The 16,787-nt window shown below is 40.3% G+C and overlaps 1 protein-coding gene across 13 annotated transcripts in view; it reads right to left on the bottom strand.

Annotated features, from left to right (window-relative positions):
* The window catches only part of CSNK1G1 (casein kinase 1 gamma 1), a 193,996-nt gene that overhangs the window by 17,196 nt on the left and 160,013 nt on the right, over window positions 1–16,787 (bottom strand). For 5 of the 13 annotated variants that reach the window (XR_002344535.2, XR_014809759.1, XM_021093859.2 and 2 more), the window contains one exon: window positions 5,671–5,781. The exons of 4 other annotated variants lie outside the window; for them this stretch is intronic. Coding sequence is in view for 3 of the 9 variants with exons in the window: in XM_021093859.2 (XP_020949518.1) it covers window positions 5,671–5,781 (111 nt within the window). In the remaining 6 variants the exon portion in view is untranslated. Of the gene's footprint in view, window positions 1–5,670; window positions 5,782–6,628; window positions 6,771–16,787 lie in introns of all 13 variants that reach the window. 4 more of the 13 variants (XR_014809746.1, XR_014809745.1, XR_014809766.1 and 1 more) reach the window with 1 other exon arrangement.

Below are 16,787 nucleotides of genomic sequence, written 5' to 3'. Positions count from 1 at the left end.
AGACTAAGAGATTGAGAAATACTGAAGAGGAGTTCCCTCGCAGTTCAGCAGGTTAAGTATACAGCACTGTCACTGCTGTGACTCTGGTTATTATTGTGGCACAGGTTTGATCCCTGGCCTGGTCATAATAATCAAATGCAATATACAAACCCTGAACACTGTAAAATTAATTTTGGAAATGACTGGGGGAAATGTGATATGACTGTACATTAGCCATTATGTCATATTATTAATTTTTAAAGATATGACAACAGTGTTGGTTACATGAGAGAATGGCTTCATTCTTAGGAGATGCAGGCTGAGGTATCTGGGGACAAAATGCACTTACAAATACTTCAGAAAACACTCCAGTTAAAACAAATATGGCAAAAGTCTTAATAATTTTTTCACCTAGGTTAAGGACACACACGGCCTCACTGAATCCCCCCCCCACCACTTTTCCATACTTTTGAAAATTTCAAAATGAAAAGTTGGGGAGGGAATTCCCATCATGGCTCAGCAGTTAACGAACCTGACTAGCATCCACGAGGACGCAGGTTCAGTCCCTGGCCTTGCTCAATGGGTTAAGGATCCAGCGTTGCTGTGAGCTGTGATGTAGGTCCTAGAAGTGGCTTGGACCCTGCATTGCTGTGGCTCTGATATAGGCCAGCAGCTACAGCTCTGATTCATCCCCTAGCCTGGGAACCTCCATATGCCATGGATGTGGTCCTAAAAAGCAAAAAACAAAACAAACAAACAAACAAAGCTGAGGGGAAAAAACAGCAAAAATGAAAAGTTGAGGAGAGAAGGTTAAAAGACTGGAGGACCACAGCCCGTCATGCTAAAGCTGTCCTGTTAACGTCCTCAGGCCCCATGGGCTTCTTGGCACATCCTGGCCGCACACTAGTGTTAATGCTGAAAACGTTCTGTGAGCACAAGGGTTAAATAAGAAATCACAGTTTCTTAAAAAAGAATTCAAGACTTTGCTTACAGCATATTATTACAGGTCTTGAACTCTCTCATTTCTCCTCACTATGCTGTCAACTGGCCCACAAGCAATGTCCTTGGGTAATCTAAGAAGGGATTATTCCCATTTGACAGACTAGACATCTCATCTGTATCCATGAGTATACACGAATCAGGTACAAGTGGGAACCTTACCACCAGTTGTCTAACCGTATAACTGCACCTAAAATACACATGGGAATCAATGGCAACTAATCTGGGCCCCTAGGGCATTCACTTAATTATTTCAGGTTGGAGATACAGTTTGTCAAACCATCGAACAGTTACCTGGATGTACGGTGTGACAAACACTAGTGTAGGTGACCAAAGAGTTGGATTCCAGGCTTAGCTCTACCAGCAACATTCTCTGTGAGCCCTGCTTTCTAATTCTGTAAGACCAGGCCAGTAACCTTGGTCCTATTTACCTCATAATTACTATGGCAATTAAATATAATGATATCTAGGAAAGGAATTTGAAAAATTGCAAAGACTCTCAGGAGTGTAACAAATTATTAGTATTTGAAACTATCATTTTTATACTCTTCCAATGACTATTTTAGAATAACTTAATTAAGAAGCAAGCATTATGTGTTTACCTGGAATACTATTATTCTGCTGTAATCACTATAAATCTCATTTCCTCTGGTTATATCATATAAGACTAAAGTAATTAATACAGGATTATTCATAAAACAGACTAAGGTAAGGTACTATTTTGAACTTTAGTCCTTAATACTGCTAACATCCCTTTTAAGAGTCTCAGAAATTGGAGGAGTTCCCATTGTGGCTCCGTGAGTTAAGAATGTGACTAGTATCCATGAGGATGCAGGTTCAATCCCTGGCCTCACTCAGTGGGTTTAGGATCCAGCACTGCCACAATCTGTGGCATAGGTCACAGATGCGGCTCAGTTTTGACGTTGCTGTGGCTGTGGTATAGCTGCAGTTTTTTATTTTTTTATTTTTATTTATTTTTTGTCTTCTTGCTATTTCTTGGGCCACTCCCGCGGCATATGGAAGTTCCCAGGCTAGGGGTCGAATCGGAGCTGTAGCCGCTGGCCTACGCCATAGCCGCTGGCTTACACCACAGCCACAGCGACGCAGGATCCGAGCTGTATCTGTGACCTACACCACAGCTCACAGCAATGCTGGATCCTCAACCCACTGAGCAAGCCAGGGATCGAACCTGCAACCTCATAGTTCCTAGTCAGATTTATTAACCACTGAGCCACGACGGGAACTCTGCAGCTGCAGTTCTGATTCGGCCTTTAGCCTGGAAATTTCCATATGCCACAGGTGCAACTGTAAAAAGAAAAACAAAAAAATCTAATATTTTTAATCGTGACTGCATGTGTAACTATTTTAGAAATATTGGTTTAAATATATTATTAAAGTTAGTTTCACTTGTTTCTTTTTATTTTTTAATGTGACTACCAGACAATTTAAAATTACAAATGAGACTCATTTCTTTTAACAGTATTTTTCTAGAATCTGTGCATTTTTGAGGGCTATTTATCTGAAACTGGATTCGCTGGGTCAAAAAGTATGGCTATTTAAGGTATTAACAGGTACGGAGTTCCCGTTGTGGCGCAGCGGAAATGAATGTGACTAGGAACCATGAGGTGGCGGGTTCGATCCCTGGCCTTGCTCAGTGGGTTGAGGATCCAGTGTTGCCGTGAGCTGTGGTGTAGGTCAAAGACGTGGCTCGAATCTGGTGTTGCTATGGCTGTGGTGCAGGCTGGCAGCTGTAGCTCCCTTTTGACCTCTAGCCTGGGAACCTCCATATGCCTCGGGTATGGCCCTAAAAAGACAAAAAAAAAAAAAAAGATATTAACAAGTAATGCCAAATTACCCTCCCCAAACACTTATAATTCACATTTCAATAATAATACATGAATAGCCTATTTTTAAACTTACAAATTTTTGTGAATGAGAAACTGATATGTGTGTGTGCATATATATATATATATATATATATATATATATATATATATATATATATGTTTTAATTGTTAGGTTTTATTTTTATCAGCTATATAAGCATACTGTACAAAGAATCAAATATTTTCACAAGGATTCTTAGGAAAAACAATAATCTCTTTCCCCCAGCTCATCATTTCCCCTTTCTTTATCACTGATTCCTTTGATTTTACCTCTATTCTCTGAATAACGTGCACCTTGATTTGTCATTTTTAGGCAGTATATTCACCTTTTCCATTCTCCCATATAGTTTATACTGTAATTCTGACTACAGCAATCCTTAGTGTTCATATTATAACTACTAAAATCTATTTAGAGCTCTGCCATGGAGTATACCATAGTTATCTTTCTTTCCCTGTATTTCTTGTTTTCCATGGACTTAATCATCTTTTAAAATTTACTTTTATTTAGACTTTTATACATTTTTTACTAATCACTAATTACAACAAACTCTGTCATCTATCTACTTACAAGACATTCTGACACATCAGTATCCTAGTCCTTTTGGTAAAAATGCTCTCAAGGCCTCCTGACCACCTCTGTTTGGGACAGGCTGTCCTCTTCCCCTGGTGTACAGCTGTCATTACAGGATCTCCAAACTTTACTATTATATGCCTTCTTTCCTGGGATGGATTTCTTGTTTCCTGGGTCCCATATTTACTCTTTCTTGGTTTATCCACTCATTTTCATAGCGTACATACTCTTATTACATCTTCATAAAGTGCATGATAAGTAAAATTTTGGGAACCACAGATTTCTGAAAACGTCTTTATTCTATATTCCAACTAGATGTACATTTTGGAAATAACTTCCCCTCAGAGTTTTGAAGGCATTGGTCATTGCATTCTAGTTTCCAGTACTGCTGTTCAGAAATTTGAAACTATACTAAGACCTGATCCTTTACCTGCATGTGACTGTTTTCTCTGTCTAGAAGCTTGAGCTTCGCTTTTGTTCTCAAAGAATCTTGAGCTTCTCTTTGTTCTCAGTATTATGAAAAAAATTTTTTATTTTGTTTTGTTTTTCCTAGGGCCGTACCTGTGGCATATGGAGGTTCCCAGGCTAGGGGTCTAATCAGAACTGTAGCTGCCAGCCTACGCCAGAGACGCAACAATGCAGGATCCAAGCCATGTCTGCGACCTACACCACAGCTCACGGCAATGCCACATCCTTAACCCACTGAGCAAGGCCAGGGATCGAACCTGCAACCTCATGGTTCCTAGTCGGATTCATTAACCACTGAGCCATGACAGGAACTCCCACAAGGCCAATTTCTGAGCCTTTTGATGATTCCTCAGTGTGAATAGGCTCTCAGCTTTCCCCTACATGGGCTCCGAATTCAGTCTTCTTAGGATTCCTAAGTTAATTAATCATTGCCCATCTGCTTTCCAGCTTCTGACATCTGATTGCTGTTGCCTCCTTTTCCGTTTTCTCCATCCTTATATGGATTTATGCCTAAAAAAAAAATCTCTTTGTCATTCTCCTAGTGTTGTTTCAGGAGGGGATGAGAGTAGATTTATATGTTCAATCCATCATTTTTACCTAGATGTTCCTATGAGAACAGCCTTGGTTTACAAGACAAGGCTATCTCCTAACTTCCTGTAGAAAACGTAGTCTTCAGCGAGTCATTCCATGTAAAGGCATATCCTAAACAAGCAAGCCTATCAAGATGCTTTTATATGTGCAAAAGGCTTGCCCACGGCTTTCTAAGAATTTATACTTAGTAGCATTTTTTTTTTTTTTTTTTGGTCTTTTTGCCTTTTCTAGGGCCGCTCCCACAGCATATGGAGGTTCCCAGGCTAGGGGTCTAATTGGGGCTGTAGCCACCAGCCTATGCTAGAGCCACAGCAACATGGGATCCGAGCCATGTCTGCGACCTACACCACAGCTCACGGCAATGCTGGATCCTTAACCCACTGAGCAAGGACAGGGATCGAACCCGCAACCTCATGGTTCCTAGTCGGATTCGTTAACCACTGCGCCACGACGGGAACTCCCTATATTTGGTAGCTCTTGGTTCACCTGTGTGTCCCAGCTAGTGATGTCACTTACCAGGATGTTAAAAATATTCAGGTTAAGATTATTAAAATAGTGACATATATATTAAAAGACACAAGATGTTCTTGAATACAAGAGAGAATAGAGAGTCAAAACAGTCCAAGTGAAATCAGAAATAATTCCCTAAGACCACACACTTATTCCAGCAAGAAAAAAGAAATAGCCAGACTTCTTGGGTATTCATTCATAAATGGTTTAGTTGGACCAATGAACAATCTCACCTTATGTGCTAAGGCATATATTATCATGGAATGAGTTACATATTCAGTCCTCTAACAAAAAACAAAACAAAACAAAAATGCTTATTTTAAATATTTCAGGTCTTCACAATCCCCAGCCTTGACACTACCACACTTCTCTACCTTGACATTATTTTATGGTCTATCAAAAGTAGATCAAGTTTGTAGGACCAGTTTAACCAGAAATCATACAGATATGCCTTGGTCAATGACAACAACCAGCAAACATCTCAACAAGTGATTCTTACAAGTCCACCTAGGCAACAAATCAGCACACAGATATTCAGCTAACTATAAAAGCACCTGAACCTTGCTATAAGTTTCCATTCTAAAGAAACCTGAGTTTCAGAAGCAAGCCAACATTCTACCAGCCAAGCTGGGAGGGCCAGGAAAAGGCAATAAAGGCAGTAAGTACCTGCACTGATCCCCCATGGCGGTCTGCAGCCAAGTGAGACGTCAGGTATGAGGTATTGGTCTGCCGGCTGGGCTGGATTTCCCACTCTCCTCGGCGCTCTGACGATGCAGTCTGCTCAGGGATTAGGAAGCATGAGAGCAAGATATGGAAGGAAAGGTGAAGCAACAGCAAGCAATAACAAAATCAAGTACATTAGTGTCCCTAGGGGTTTTGCTTTTGTTTTGGATTTTGAACTAACAACTGCTGCAAAGCACTGAGATAAAGACAGCTTGGCTACATTCTTTTCAGCCTAATGAGCCAACACATGACAGTCTCTAGCATACATCCTCACCTAGACACAGAAAAACAATAATCGCCAAAAGAGGAGGTTTGAAAAAAAAATATCAAAAGCTGGAATCACCTTTTAGCTTCCATATTAGTAAAACTTAAGTAGCCAATAAGCAGACCAAATTCAGAATGTTAGGACTGTTGAACAAAGGAATAATCATACTCACAAATCATTTCACTGACTAAAGATCTATCTAAATAGACAGCAGTCAATACAGAAAAATTCCTAGCATTAGGAATCAAGATAATATGCCTTTTCCATGAACAAGGAGCCCACTACTCTTAATATAAATTCCAGAAGACTTTCAACTAAGATAAAATAGGCAGTAGCTTAATATGCTTTTTTATCCAGAAGAATGAACAAAAGCCTCTCTTCAGAAGTAGGTTCACAGGTCAAGAATATGAAATGATGGGGGAGGGAAATAAGGCTATGACATTTTTCAGATTCCTCTAGCTAACATCCTCTAGTCTGAAATTAGAAAAAGTTTAGATATGACTACTACAAATTATTTTCTTCTAGAAAGCAAGAGGCAGATCTTTTCCCAGCAAAAGGAAGGCTTTCAAATCAAACCCTTGTTGGGTTCTGCTTTCACCTTTGCTATCATTCAGGCTCTCTTCATTTCTTCTTTACCTGTTTTTAGATCTCACACTATTCTGATCTTGCTCATATGTGATATTTGTTCAGAAGATTCTGTTTAGGTGCCTCTTCCCCTGTGCCAGATGGCTGAGGAGGTGTTAACATCATGATGTTCAGCTGTAACAGTCCTAAGGCTCTACAAAAATGAAAAATGAGGTGTTGGAGAGGCAGCAGTGAGGGATTAGTAAACCAAATTTTAATTGCTGCTGATATAAACAGCAGCAGGGGCTGGGTTGTAATATTGCTGCTCTGCATGAAAACCAGTAAGGATGCTATAAATATCAGAAATGTTCACAGCCATAAATGTTTATTTTATAAAAAAGAAGAGTGAAGTAGTAGTAGTTTGAAGTTACATTTCACTCAACCTCTTTTGTAACTCATTGACAAGACTTGTTAAAGCTCATCTATAAATCACCAAAAGGACTTTTCCCATTAAAAAAAAAAAAAAAAAAGCATTGTACACCAGCTACAACTTACTCATCTTCTTTATTAATGGGATATGAAGTCATGTAGGTAACAGAACTATAAAAGATCCTGGCCATGGGAGTTCCTGTCATGGCGCAGTGGAAACAAATCAGACTAGGAATCATGAGGTTTCGGGTCTGATCCCTGGCATCGCTCAGTGGGTTAAGGATCTGGCGTTGCCGTGAGCTGTGGTGTAGGTTGCAGACATGGCTCAGATCTGGCATTGCTATGGCTGTGGTGTAGGCTGGCAGCTATAGCTCCGATTAGACCGCTAGCCTGGGAACCTCCATGTGCCAAGGGTGCAGTCCTAAAAAACAAAAACAAAAAGAAAACAAAACAAGCAAACAATCAAACAAAAAAGATCCTGGCCATGTTTTCTGATTTTCTTCAGGGAATGAGCATATTTGGTAAGAAGGCAACTGTATTAACTTGCTTGCTATGTAGACTCTTACAAAAAAAGTTTAGTTGTATACTGCTAGCCACATTTGAGAGAATCAAAGCTACCTAAATATTCCCTACTCCAATTAATTCTGCCAACAAGAGGTTCAGGTTTTAATTTTCCCAAAATGACTGTGGTTTATAACATAATCATAACTGTTTCATAAACCAAAATCCACAGAGCACGTCATTTCATTAATTCTCACTACCGGAGATTTGAGAATATATCTCTAGTATCTTTTAGTGACAGCCTCTTCAGTTCTCTCTAGGACTTTATAAGCTTTCTGTAACATTTAAGTAGATTATTTAAGCTCTGAAACTATTCTACAGAATTGTCAGTTCTCAAAAAATTTAAATGCTCAAAAAATATCCAGACCTTTATAAACCATTTAGTGCTATTTTGAATTCTATGATATATATTCAATGTAATTGCTTCTTTCATGAACATCTGTTTTGCATTTGTTTTTAAGGCAGATAAAATGTACATAAAACACACATGTGCTTTTAAGCTTAAAAAATTCTGGACACCTGGATCAATTATTATGTCTATTTTTACTGAAATACGTGTAAGAAGTCTGGTTTGATGCTACTGTCTGATTCATAAAGCTATGTACTTGTTCACACTCACTCTAGCTAAACAGGTAATTTGTTGAAATAATTAAAGATTTTTGCCTAAACGAAAAGAGCGAGACATTTTTTTCAAAGGCCTAAAAGTCACAGTCCATCTCCATCCTCAAAGCAATGTACTATTTATCTTTCGAAGAGAGAAGGACGCTAGCATTCCAGATTGCTTCATAAATGCTTCCACTGTGACAAGTGAAGAACATATGACAGGACTTTCTGCTGCTCCCCAATACCCCCTATATTCACGGAACCAACAAAACCAAGTGACAGAGTTGAACCTGGGGTGCTGGTTTATTACTTGGGGAATTTCTTCTTCTTTTTTCTTTTTTCCTTTTAGCGCTGTGCCCGTGCCATATGGAAGTTCCCAGGCCAGGCTAGGGGCTGAATCAGAGCTGCACCTGCCAGCCTATGCCGCAGCCACAGCAACACCAGATCTGTGCCACATCTATAACCTACACCACAGTCACAGCAATACCAGATCCTTAACCCACTGAGCAAGGCCAGGGATCGAACCCGAGTCCTCATGGATAACTAGCCAGGTTCATTATCACTGAGCCACAAAGGGAACTCCAACTTTGGGAATTACTTCTCACCATAATGCTAAACTTTATGACTATTCTTTTCTGGAATTTAAGAGCTTGGACTGGTACCTAGAAGTTGATGTAGTAGGAGTCATTTGCCAGTTTTAGAAAGCAACTGAGTGCCTAGGAGCTAAATGAAACCAAGGAATGTCAACAACTACAGTACTCAGCTAGTCGACCTTCCCTTAAAAAGTATTCTAGGCAATGCTATGTACACAGGGGTTATTATTAGGAATAATCAACACAGGGGCCAGTTACACCAAGCAAACCGGTAGAGGAGATCAGCATGTAAACCTTCATTCTTAAAACTCATCCATGCAAGGTGTCTGTCTAAAAAGCAATCAGGAGCATTCATGGGTAGAAGAGTCATTCAGCAAAATCAATCTCTCTGCATTACTTGAAAGGCAAAGGTCCACATGGAGCATGTAAATCCCCAAAGGCAGGAACGGGAATCTCAAGTAGTGGGAATTCCTTGGGGTAACGCTTTAAAATCTTCAGTTGTGATTGCATTACCTGCATGGAAATGCTTGGTTTACAATCCAGGAGGTGAATGTAGAAACAAAGCAGCAGCAATCCAGCAGAGCATGAATCAAAGGCAAAGCTACAAAAAGTAGTAAAGGGAAAACATAGAAGCCTAGTGTAAAAGTCAAAACCGCATGTGCCTAGGGCAGAGGAAGCGTCTCCTGGAAGGGATTCAAGGACAGAGAGTAGGGAGAATGACACCAACAAGAAGGCAAGGAAACAGTGTGAAAATGCCCCAGATAATCACCTCCATTTATGGCTTGAGAATTATCTCAAATTTTTACCGGAGATAAAGCTACTTTTCTGAAGCAGAAGGTAGGCAAATATCTTCCCCATGTTGTAGCAATCAAATTCCCAAATCCTATTCTTTATTTTCAAATATTAATGTCAATTATATCTATAAAGAACTTTAACCATTTTACTTTTTTTTTTTTTTTTTTTTTTTGCCTTTTCTAGGGCCGTTCCTTTGGCATATGGAGGTTCCCAGGCTAGGGGTCTAATTGGAGCTGTAGCTGCCAGCCTATGCCACAGCCACAGCAAAGTGGGATCCGAGCTGCGTCTGCGACCTACACTACAGCTAACGGCAACGCCGGATCGTTAACCCACTGAGCAAGGCCAGGGATCGAACCTGCAACCTCATGGTTCCTAGTCAGATTAGTTAACCACTGAGCCACGATGGGAACTCCCTATCCATTTTACTTTACGGCTTCTACAATACTTCAAAAGTTGCCATCTATACAGAACATGTTGGCCTCCCACGTCAGTCCTCTAGACTTCACTATAATTATAGTCTTCAATTATAATTAGCAAGAATAGAGAATGAATAGTACCAAAAGGTTAACAATGAATACACTAGATTACATTTTGTCTTAGGACACTTCCAAGATTAAACAAAATTTTAACAGTGTATTAAAAATATTGTATTATAATAAGTATGAAATTTTGAAAAAGCTGGTAATGTTATTACAGTGTATACTTTAACAAAAGCAAAAACTTCCTTCTATTAAGCTCATGAAACAACCAAATTTCCTAAGCCAGACATGATTATTATATGCAATCTGTCAGCTGTGCAAACAGTGACTTCTCATACTCTACAAACTTGATCAAATATCAGAGATATTTGAAAATCACTGATAACAAACTGGAAAGGCTTATTTCTTTTTCTTTTTTGGCCACATCCATGGCACATGGAAGTTCCTGGGCCAGGAATCAAACCCATGCAACAGCAGCGACCTGAGCCACACCAGTGACAACACTGGATCCTTAAACTGCCGAGTCACCAAGGAACTCCTGGAAAAGATTATTTCTAAGCCCAATACTATCTAGGCCCACAGAGACAGTAGCATCAATTCTGTGAAGCTGTGAGAAAAAAAAAAATCACAGGAGCCATCCTAGAGGTTTGAAACTCTACTCAAATCCTGCCTGTTCCTACTCAAAATGGCATAAGACACCTCCCCTACAGAATGATGATTTATCTAGGATAGGAATCACTTTCCCATGAGGAGGTGCCTCAGAACACAGGCTATGTGCTGACATACAAAATACTGACCAGCACATACAGACAGAACAAAACGTGTAATATGAAAACAGAAGAAAATGTGTAATATGGAAAAATGAATTAAGGGCAGAGGTGAGCAGCAGAGACCAGGTGACGGACGAGAGAAACTAGGAAAAGGACTGAATTTCATTTTTGCACTTGCTTGTTTCAATATCCCCTTGGAATTAAGGTTCCAGAAATGAGAAGGGACAGTCCTTTCTGCAAGGAGCTCTACGCAGGAGGATAGCAGAGCAATCCCTGCACCTGAGCTCCTGTAGATAGCAGGCAGCAAGTTAGGAAATTACACACAGGTTCAGCAGAGGCAAATGACCTCTGAGCAAACTCATCTGACCTCTAAATCAGCAAACTCTGAATCTCACTGAAAATAAAGCAGTACTCTGTAAAAGGAAGGGAATGGTGAATTCATAGATCTTTTTAAAAAGCTATGAGACTTTAAAAAATAACAATGAAGGTATTCATTTTATGAAGATTTCTGACCATCTACTTAGCAATCTGGCCAAATCTCCCCTCTGGAAAAGCTATGCTTAAAAGAAGCTTCATTTAGTAAGTGCCAGAGTGCTAAACCATAACATATTTTCTGAGGCTATATACTCTTTAAACCTAATCCCTTGGAAACTATACACAAACAGAACAGAACAAATCTGAACCACTCTTAATGGGGCATATCTTCTTTAGAACTTGATATGATTTCACCCTTTTAAATTTTGTTGTTTATATTTCTTGTGTTTATAAAGTACTGAGCTTATTTATTTATTTTTGCTTTTTAGGGCCACACCTGTGGCATATGGAGGTTCCCAGGCTAGGGGTCAAATTGGAGTTATAACCACCAGGCTACGCCACAGCCTCAGCAACACGGGATCTGGGCCTCATCTGCAACCTACACCACAGCTCATGGCAACGCTGGATCCTTAACCCAGTGAGTGAGGACAGGGATTGAATCCACATCCTCATGGATACTAGTTGGATTTGTTTCTGCTGTGCCACAGAAAGAACCCTTGAGTTAGTTTAAATATGGTCCTTCTGGAAGGATGATGGATCAGCTTTACTGATCTCTGACGATATTTTCGTGTCTAGTCAAACTGGAGAATCTGTAAGTGAACAGTTCATCTAGTAGAAAATTACAAAGGATAAACTCTTTCCTTTAAACATATGCTGTTCCTATAAAAACAAATATGTAATATATGAGGATTCAATATTATCACAGGTGGGACACCATTTCTAGTAGAATTGAATAATTCTTAGTGGCCATTATAACTCTTCCCAACCTCAAAATAGATCTGTTCTCCCTTACCTTTCAGACCAAGTATACCTTCTTCAAATGCCCACAGAAAACCCATCAGATAAAAGGGGTCAATGGGAGAAAAAAGGAAACTATTAAAACCGAATGAAGTTCCCATCGTGGCTCAGTGTAAACGAATCCGACTAGTAACCATGAGGTTGTAGTTTCAATCCCTGGCCTCATTCAGTGGGTTAAGGATCTGGCATTGCTGTGAGCTGTGGTGTAGGTTGCAGACACAGCTCCGATCCTGCGTTGCTGGGGTTGTAGTGCAGGCTGGTGGCTACAGCTCCAGTTCGACCCCTAGCCTGGGAACCTGCACATGCTGCAGGTGCAGCCAAAAAAAGCAATAAAATAAAATAAAATAAAAAAATAAAATAAATTGAACCAGGGTAGTACATATTTGTGTAGCATATACCTGAATAAGGATTGTCACAAGCTTAGATTTAAAGTTCTGAAAGGAAGTGTCTTGCTGCATGCACATCCCAGTCAGTGTAACATTCTATATTTAGTGTACCTGCATAAAACCGCTGACAGTGACATATACTGCACCTTAATATGAGCTATCTGGATTCTGGCAGGACTTACTTCCTGATTGAATTTGACCAGAGAATGCAGGGGAAGCTCTGCCAGGTAGAAACAGGCAGATCTATTAAGTTTTCGTTGCCTTCCTGATGGATATTGATGCAGAGTTCTTTAAGAGGAACCTGAGTCATGGCAACACTGATTATCTCTGGAACTGGGAAAGGACAAAAAACAAGGGTAAAATTACAGAAAAGACCAACCTGTTGGGATTTTTTTGAGTGGATCTAGCTGTAGGAATAGCTGCTCTACCCAAAGTCACAACTTAATTATGGTTCTCTAGCTGGGCAAATTAATGTTCAAAGAAATTATTCTTAAGTGTCTGGTATTAAAATAGTTTCAAAAGACACATCCAATATAGGTGAGTTTAAATGCAGTTCTTTGCAGAAAAAATTATTGGAAAAAGGGAGTTCCCTGGTGGCTCCATGGGTTAAGGATCCAGTGCTGGCCTGTCACTGCTTGGCTCAGGTTGCTGCTGTGGCAAAGGTTTGATCCCTAGCCAGGGAACTTCCGCAAGCCATAGGCACGGATGAAAAAATAAGATAAAATAGAAACTAAACGCAGTACGTGTGGGATCTATTACTGCATCTAGGGACCAAATAACACTCAACGCAATATAACTACATTCAAGATCAGCAAAGCAAAATTTTCCCGAAAACTTCGTGATGGAGAAGAACTAATACAATCTCCTGAACTTGCTTTGCAGCAAAGCCTGCTGTATTTTTTTACATCCTTCCCCTTAAGCAGACAATCTAGCCCTACTATGGCTGTCAAACAAAGCAGAATGGCTTTATAGAAAGAGAAAAAAACAAGAAGGAAAAAAAGTTTAAAATTTATTTTCCATGAAAGATTAAATAAAAATCTGTACTTTAAACAAACATCTGATTTCATCTACTCTCCTCCTCTGACAGATAGATTCCTTCGTCATTCAAACAATTATTTATCAAGTACCTACTATTCCAGACATTCTGTCAGGTGTTAGGGATGTAGCAGGGACCAAATAATAAAGATCCTGCCTTACAAGGCTTCCTCTTGTAGAAGCTGAGGCCCCCAAAAGCTTAAATGTTCTATTGCCTGTTTTTTAAAAATTTTATTTTATTGGAGTATAATTGATTTACAATGTTAGTTTCATGTGTACAGCAATGTTAATCAGTCATTGATATAAATATATACATTTGTTCCCCATATAGGTTATTACAAACCATTGAGTAGATTTTCCTGTGCTGTACAGTAGGTTCTCATTAATCATCTATTTTACGCAGTAGTTTGTATAAGCTATTCCCACCCTCTCAATTCTCCCCTCCTTCCAATGGTTTCACCTATAGCAACCATAAGATTCATTCTGAAATCTGTTTTCTAAATAAGTTCTTTTGTATCATTTTTATTATATTCCACATATAAGTGATATCATATGATATGTGTCTTTCCCTGTCTGACTTACTTCACTGAGCATAATAATCTCTAGGTCCATCCATGTTGCTGCAATGGTATAATCTCATTCTTTTTATGGCTGAACAAAATTCCATTGTGTCCACAAGCCACATCTTCTTTATCCATTCCTCTGTTGATGGACACTTAGGTTGCTTCTATGTCTTGCTATTGTGAATAGTGCTGCTATGAACATTGGGGTACATGTTATTTTTTTGAATCAGAGTTTGGCTTAAGTCTTTTTTTTTTGTTTGTTTTTTTGCCATTTCTTGGGCTGCTCCCGAGGCATATGGAGATTCCCAGGCTAGGGGTCTAATCGGAGCTGTAGCTGCCAGCCTACACCAGAGCCACAGCAACGCCAGATCTGAGCCGCATCTTCGACCTACACCACAGCTCAGGGCAAAGCCGGATCCTTAACCCACTAAGCGAGGCCAGGGATCGAACCCAAAACGTCATGGCTCCTAGTTGGATTCGTTAACCACTGCGCCACGACGGGAACTCCAAGTCTTTTTTTTGGTGTGTGTGTGGCTATACCTGTGGCATATGGAAATTCCCGGGCTAGGGGTCGAATGAGAGCTGCAACTGCAGGCAGGCCTATGCCACAGCAACGGCAACACCAAATTCGAGCCGCATCTGATAGCAATACTGCAGCTGAAGGCAATGCCAGATCCTTAACCCACTAATCAAGACCAGGGATCGACCTTGGATCCTCATGGACACTATGTTGGGTTCTTAACCTGCTGACCCACAACAGGAACTCCCATAGAGCCTTTTTCTTTTTATTCCTTTTTTTTTTTTTTCCCGTTTTTGGCCACCCTGTGGCATACTGAGTTCCCAGGCTAGAGATCAGATTCAAGCTGCAGTTGTGACCTATTCCGAAGCTGCACTGCTGGATCCTTAACCCACTGTACCGGGTCAGGGACTGAACCTATGTTCCAGCATGAACCCTGTCCTAAAGTCTTGAGATAAGCTAAAGCCAAGTTCTGAGCTCCTCCTCCTTCTGTTCCTGCTCTAAATATGGGACTATTAATCCCAGGCTTACTCCTCTACCACACAGTTGATGGGCAGATTTATCCAGAATAAGGAGGCTTTTCAGGCATTATTATCAATGTCATTTCCAAATGACGGGTTTTGACAGCCATCTTCAGCTGGAATGCACAGCAACAGCTTTGACTCATTCTTCTCCCTCAACCCTGCCATTCTTGTGAGCTGCCAATTCTGATATATTATATCCCTCTACCATTTTTCCTTTTTCACCACTACAGCCCACCTAGACCCTCTTTACCTCTCAAGAGAACTCACTGTCTTATTGGTCACTGTGGTGGCTGCCAGGCTTTTTCCACCTTCTATGTCAAAAGATTTCAAAAGCAAGGGGTTTTTTTTTGTACGTTTGTTTGTTTTGGCTGCCTTGCGGCATATGGAGTTCTCAGGCCAGGGATCAGATCTGAACTGCAGTTTCAACCTAAGCTGCAGTTGCAGAAACACCAGATCCACTGTGCTAGGCCGGAGATGAAACCTGCATCTTTGTGCTCTCAAGACGCTGCCAATCCTGTTGTGCCACAAGGGGAACTCCCTAAAGCAAAGTTTCGATCTTACCATCTCCGTTAAAAAAACCTATTCCCTACTGAAATTAAGTACTAATTTTCCAGCAGCCCAGCGTTTTGGGAGCCTTACTGAATGGCTCCAACCTATTTTCCTAGCCATGTCTTCTTTATTCACAGCATCTATTTTAGTAAAATGGAACTAGGTAATTTGTTGTTCCTCCTATATCCTTTTTGCTTGGAATGCCTCTGACATTTTCACCCAGTTCTTCCAAGAGAATTTTTTTTTTTTGGTCCTTTTGCCTTTTCTAGGGCCGCACCCAAGGCATATGGAGGTTCCCAGGCTAGGGGTCAAATCGGAGCTGTAGCCGCCAGCCTACACCAGAGCCGCAGAACGCAGGATCCAAGCCACATCCGCAACCTACACCACAGCTCACAGCAACGCCGGATCCTCAACCCACTGAGCAAGGCCAGGGATCGAACCTGCAACGTCATGGTTCTTAGTCGAATTCGTTAACTACTGAGCCATGAAGGGAACTCCCCAAGAGCATTTAAAATGCAGCTTTTATGAAATTTTTTGTCATGCTCAGACTGGATGCAAAGTCTCCTTCCAAATCCCTGAAGATAAATCATTTGTAACTTGGGCTGCTGATCTGCTCTGCCTTGTGTTATAAGTTATCTGGCTACTTGGCTTATCTGCTTGTCAGTTCTTTTAGGACAAGGACTCCCTATTTATCTTCGTATTGTGAGGATATACATTCACATAGCAAGTCCTTAGCTAGATTTACTGAGTCAAAATTGCTGAAAAGGTGAGCTGTCCCTAAAGTAAATATCTTTCAATCTTTCTCAAGGAGAGATTTTTCTTTCTTCTTTTGCTGACTTCAAAACTTGAAAAGAATGGCTCTAAAAAAAAAAAAAAAAAAAAAAAAAAAAAGCAAGCAAACAAACAAAAAACCCTTAAAGGAAGCAACCCTAATGCTGGAACACAAGCAATGAGACCAAAGACTAAGATACAGTGTAAAGGCTGAACTAAAAATCCATTTACCCGCAGTGCACTGTGCAGAAAGAATTCTACCCAGCAAGAATTCAGAATCCTGCTAGAAAGGAGGTGTAAAATTTGCACTAATGTGGGGAATTT

This window comes from Sus scrofa, chromosome 1 (genome assembly GCF_054392235.1).
Source record: "Sus scrofa isolate SSC_HxYL_T2T_F1_AM1 chromosome 1, Sscrofa_HxYL_maternal_Yorkshire_Landrace_v2.0, whole genome shotgun sequence".
Classification (NCBI taxonomy): Eukaryota; Metazoa; Chordata; class Mammalia; order Artiodactyla; family Suidae; genus Sus; species Sus scrofa.
Note: the sequence above shows the minus strand (reverse complement) of the source record. Positions and strands in the feature narration are given on the sequence as shown.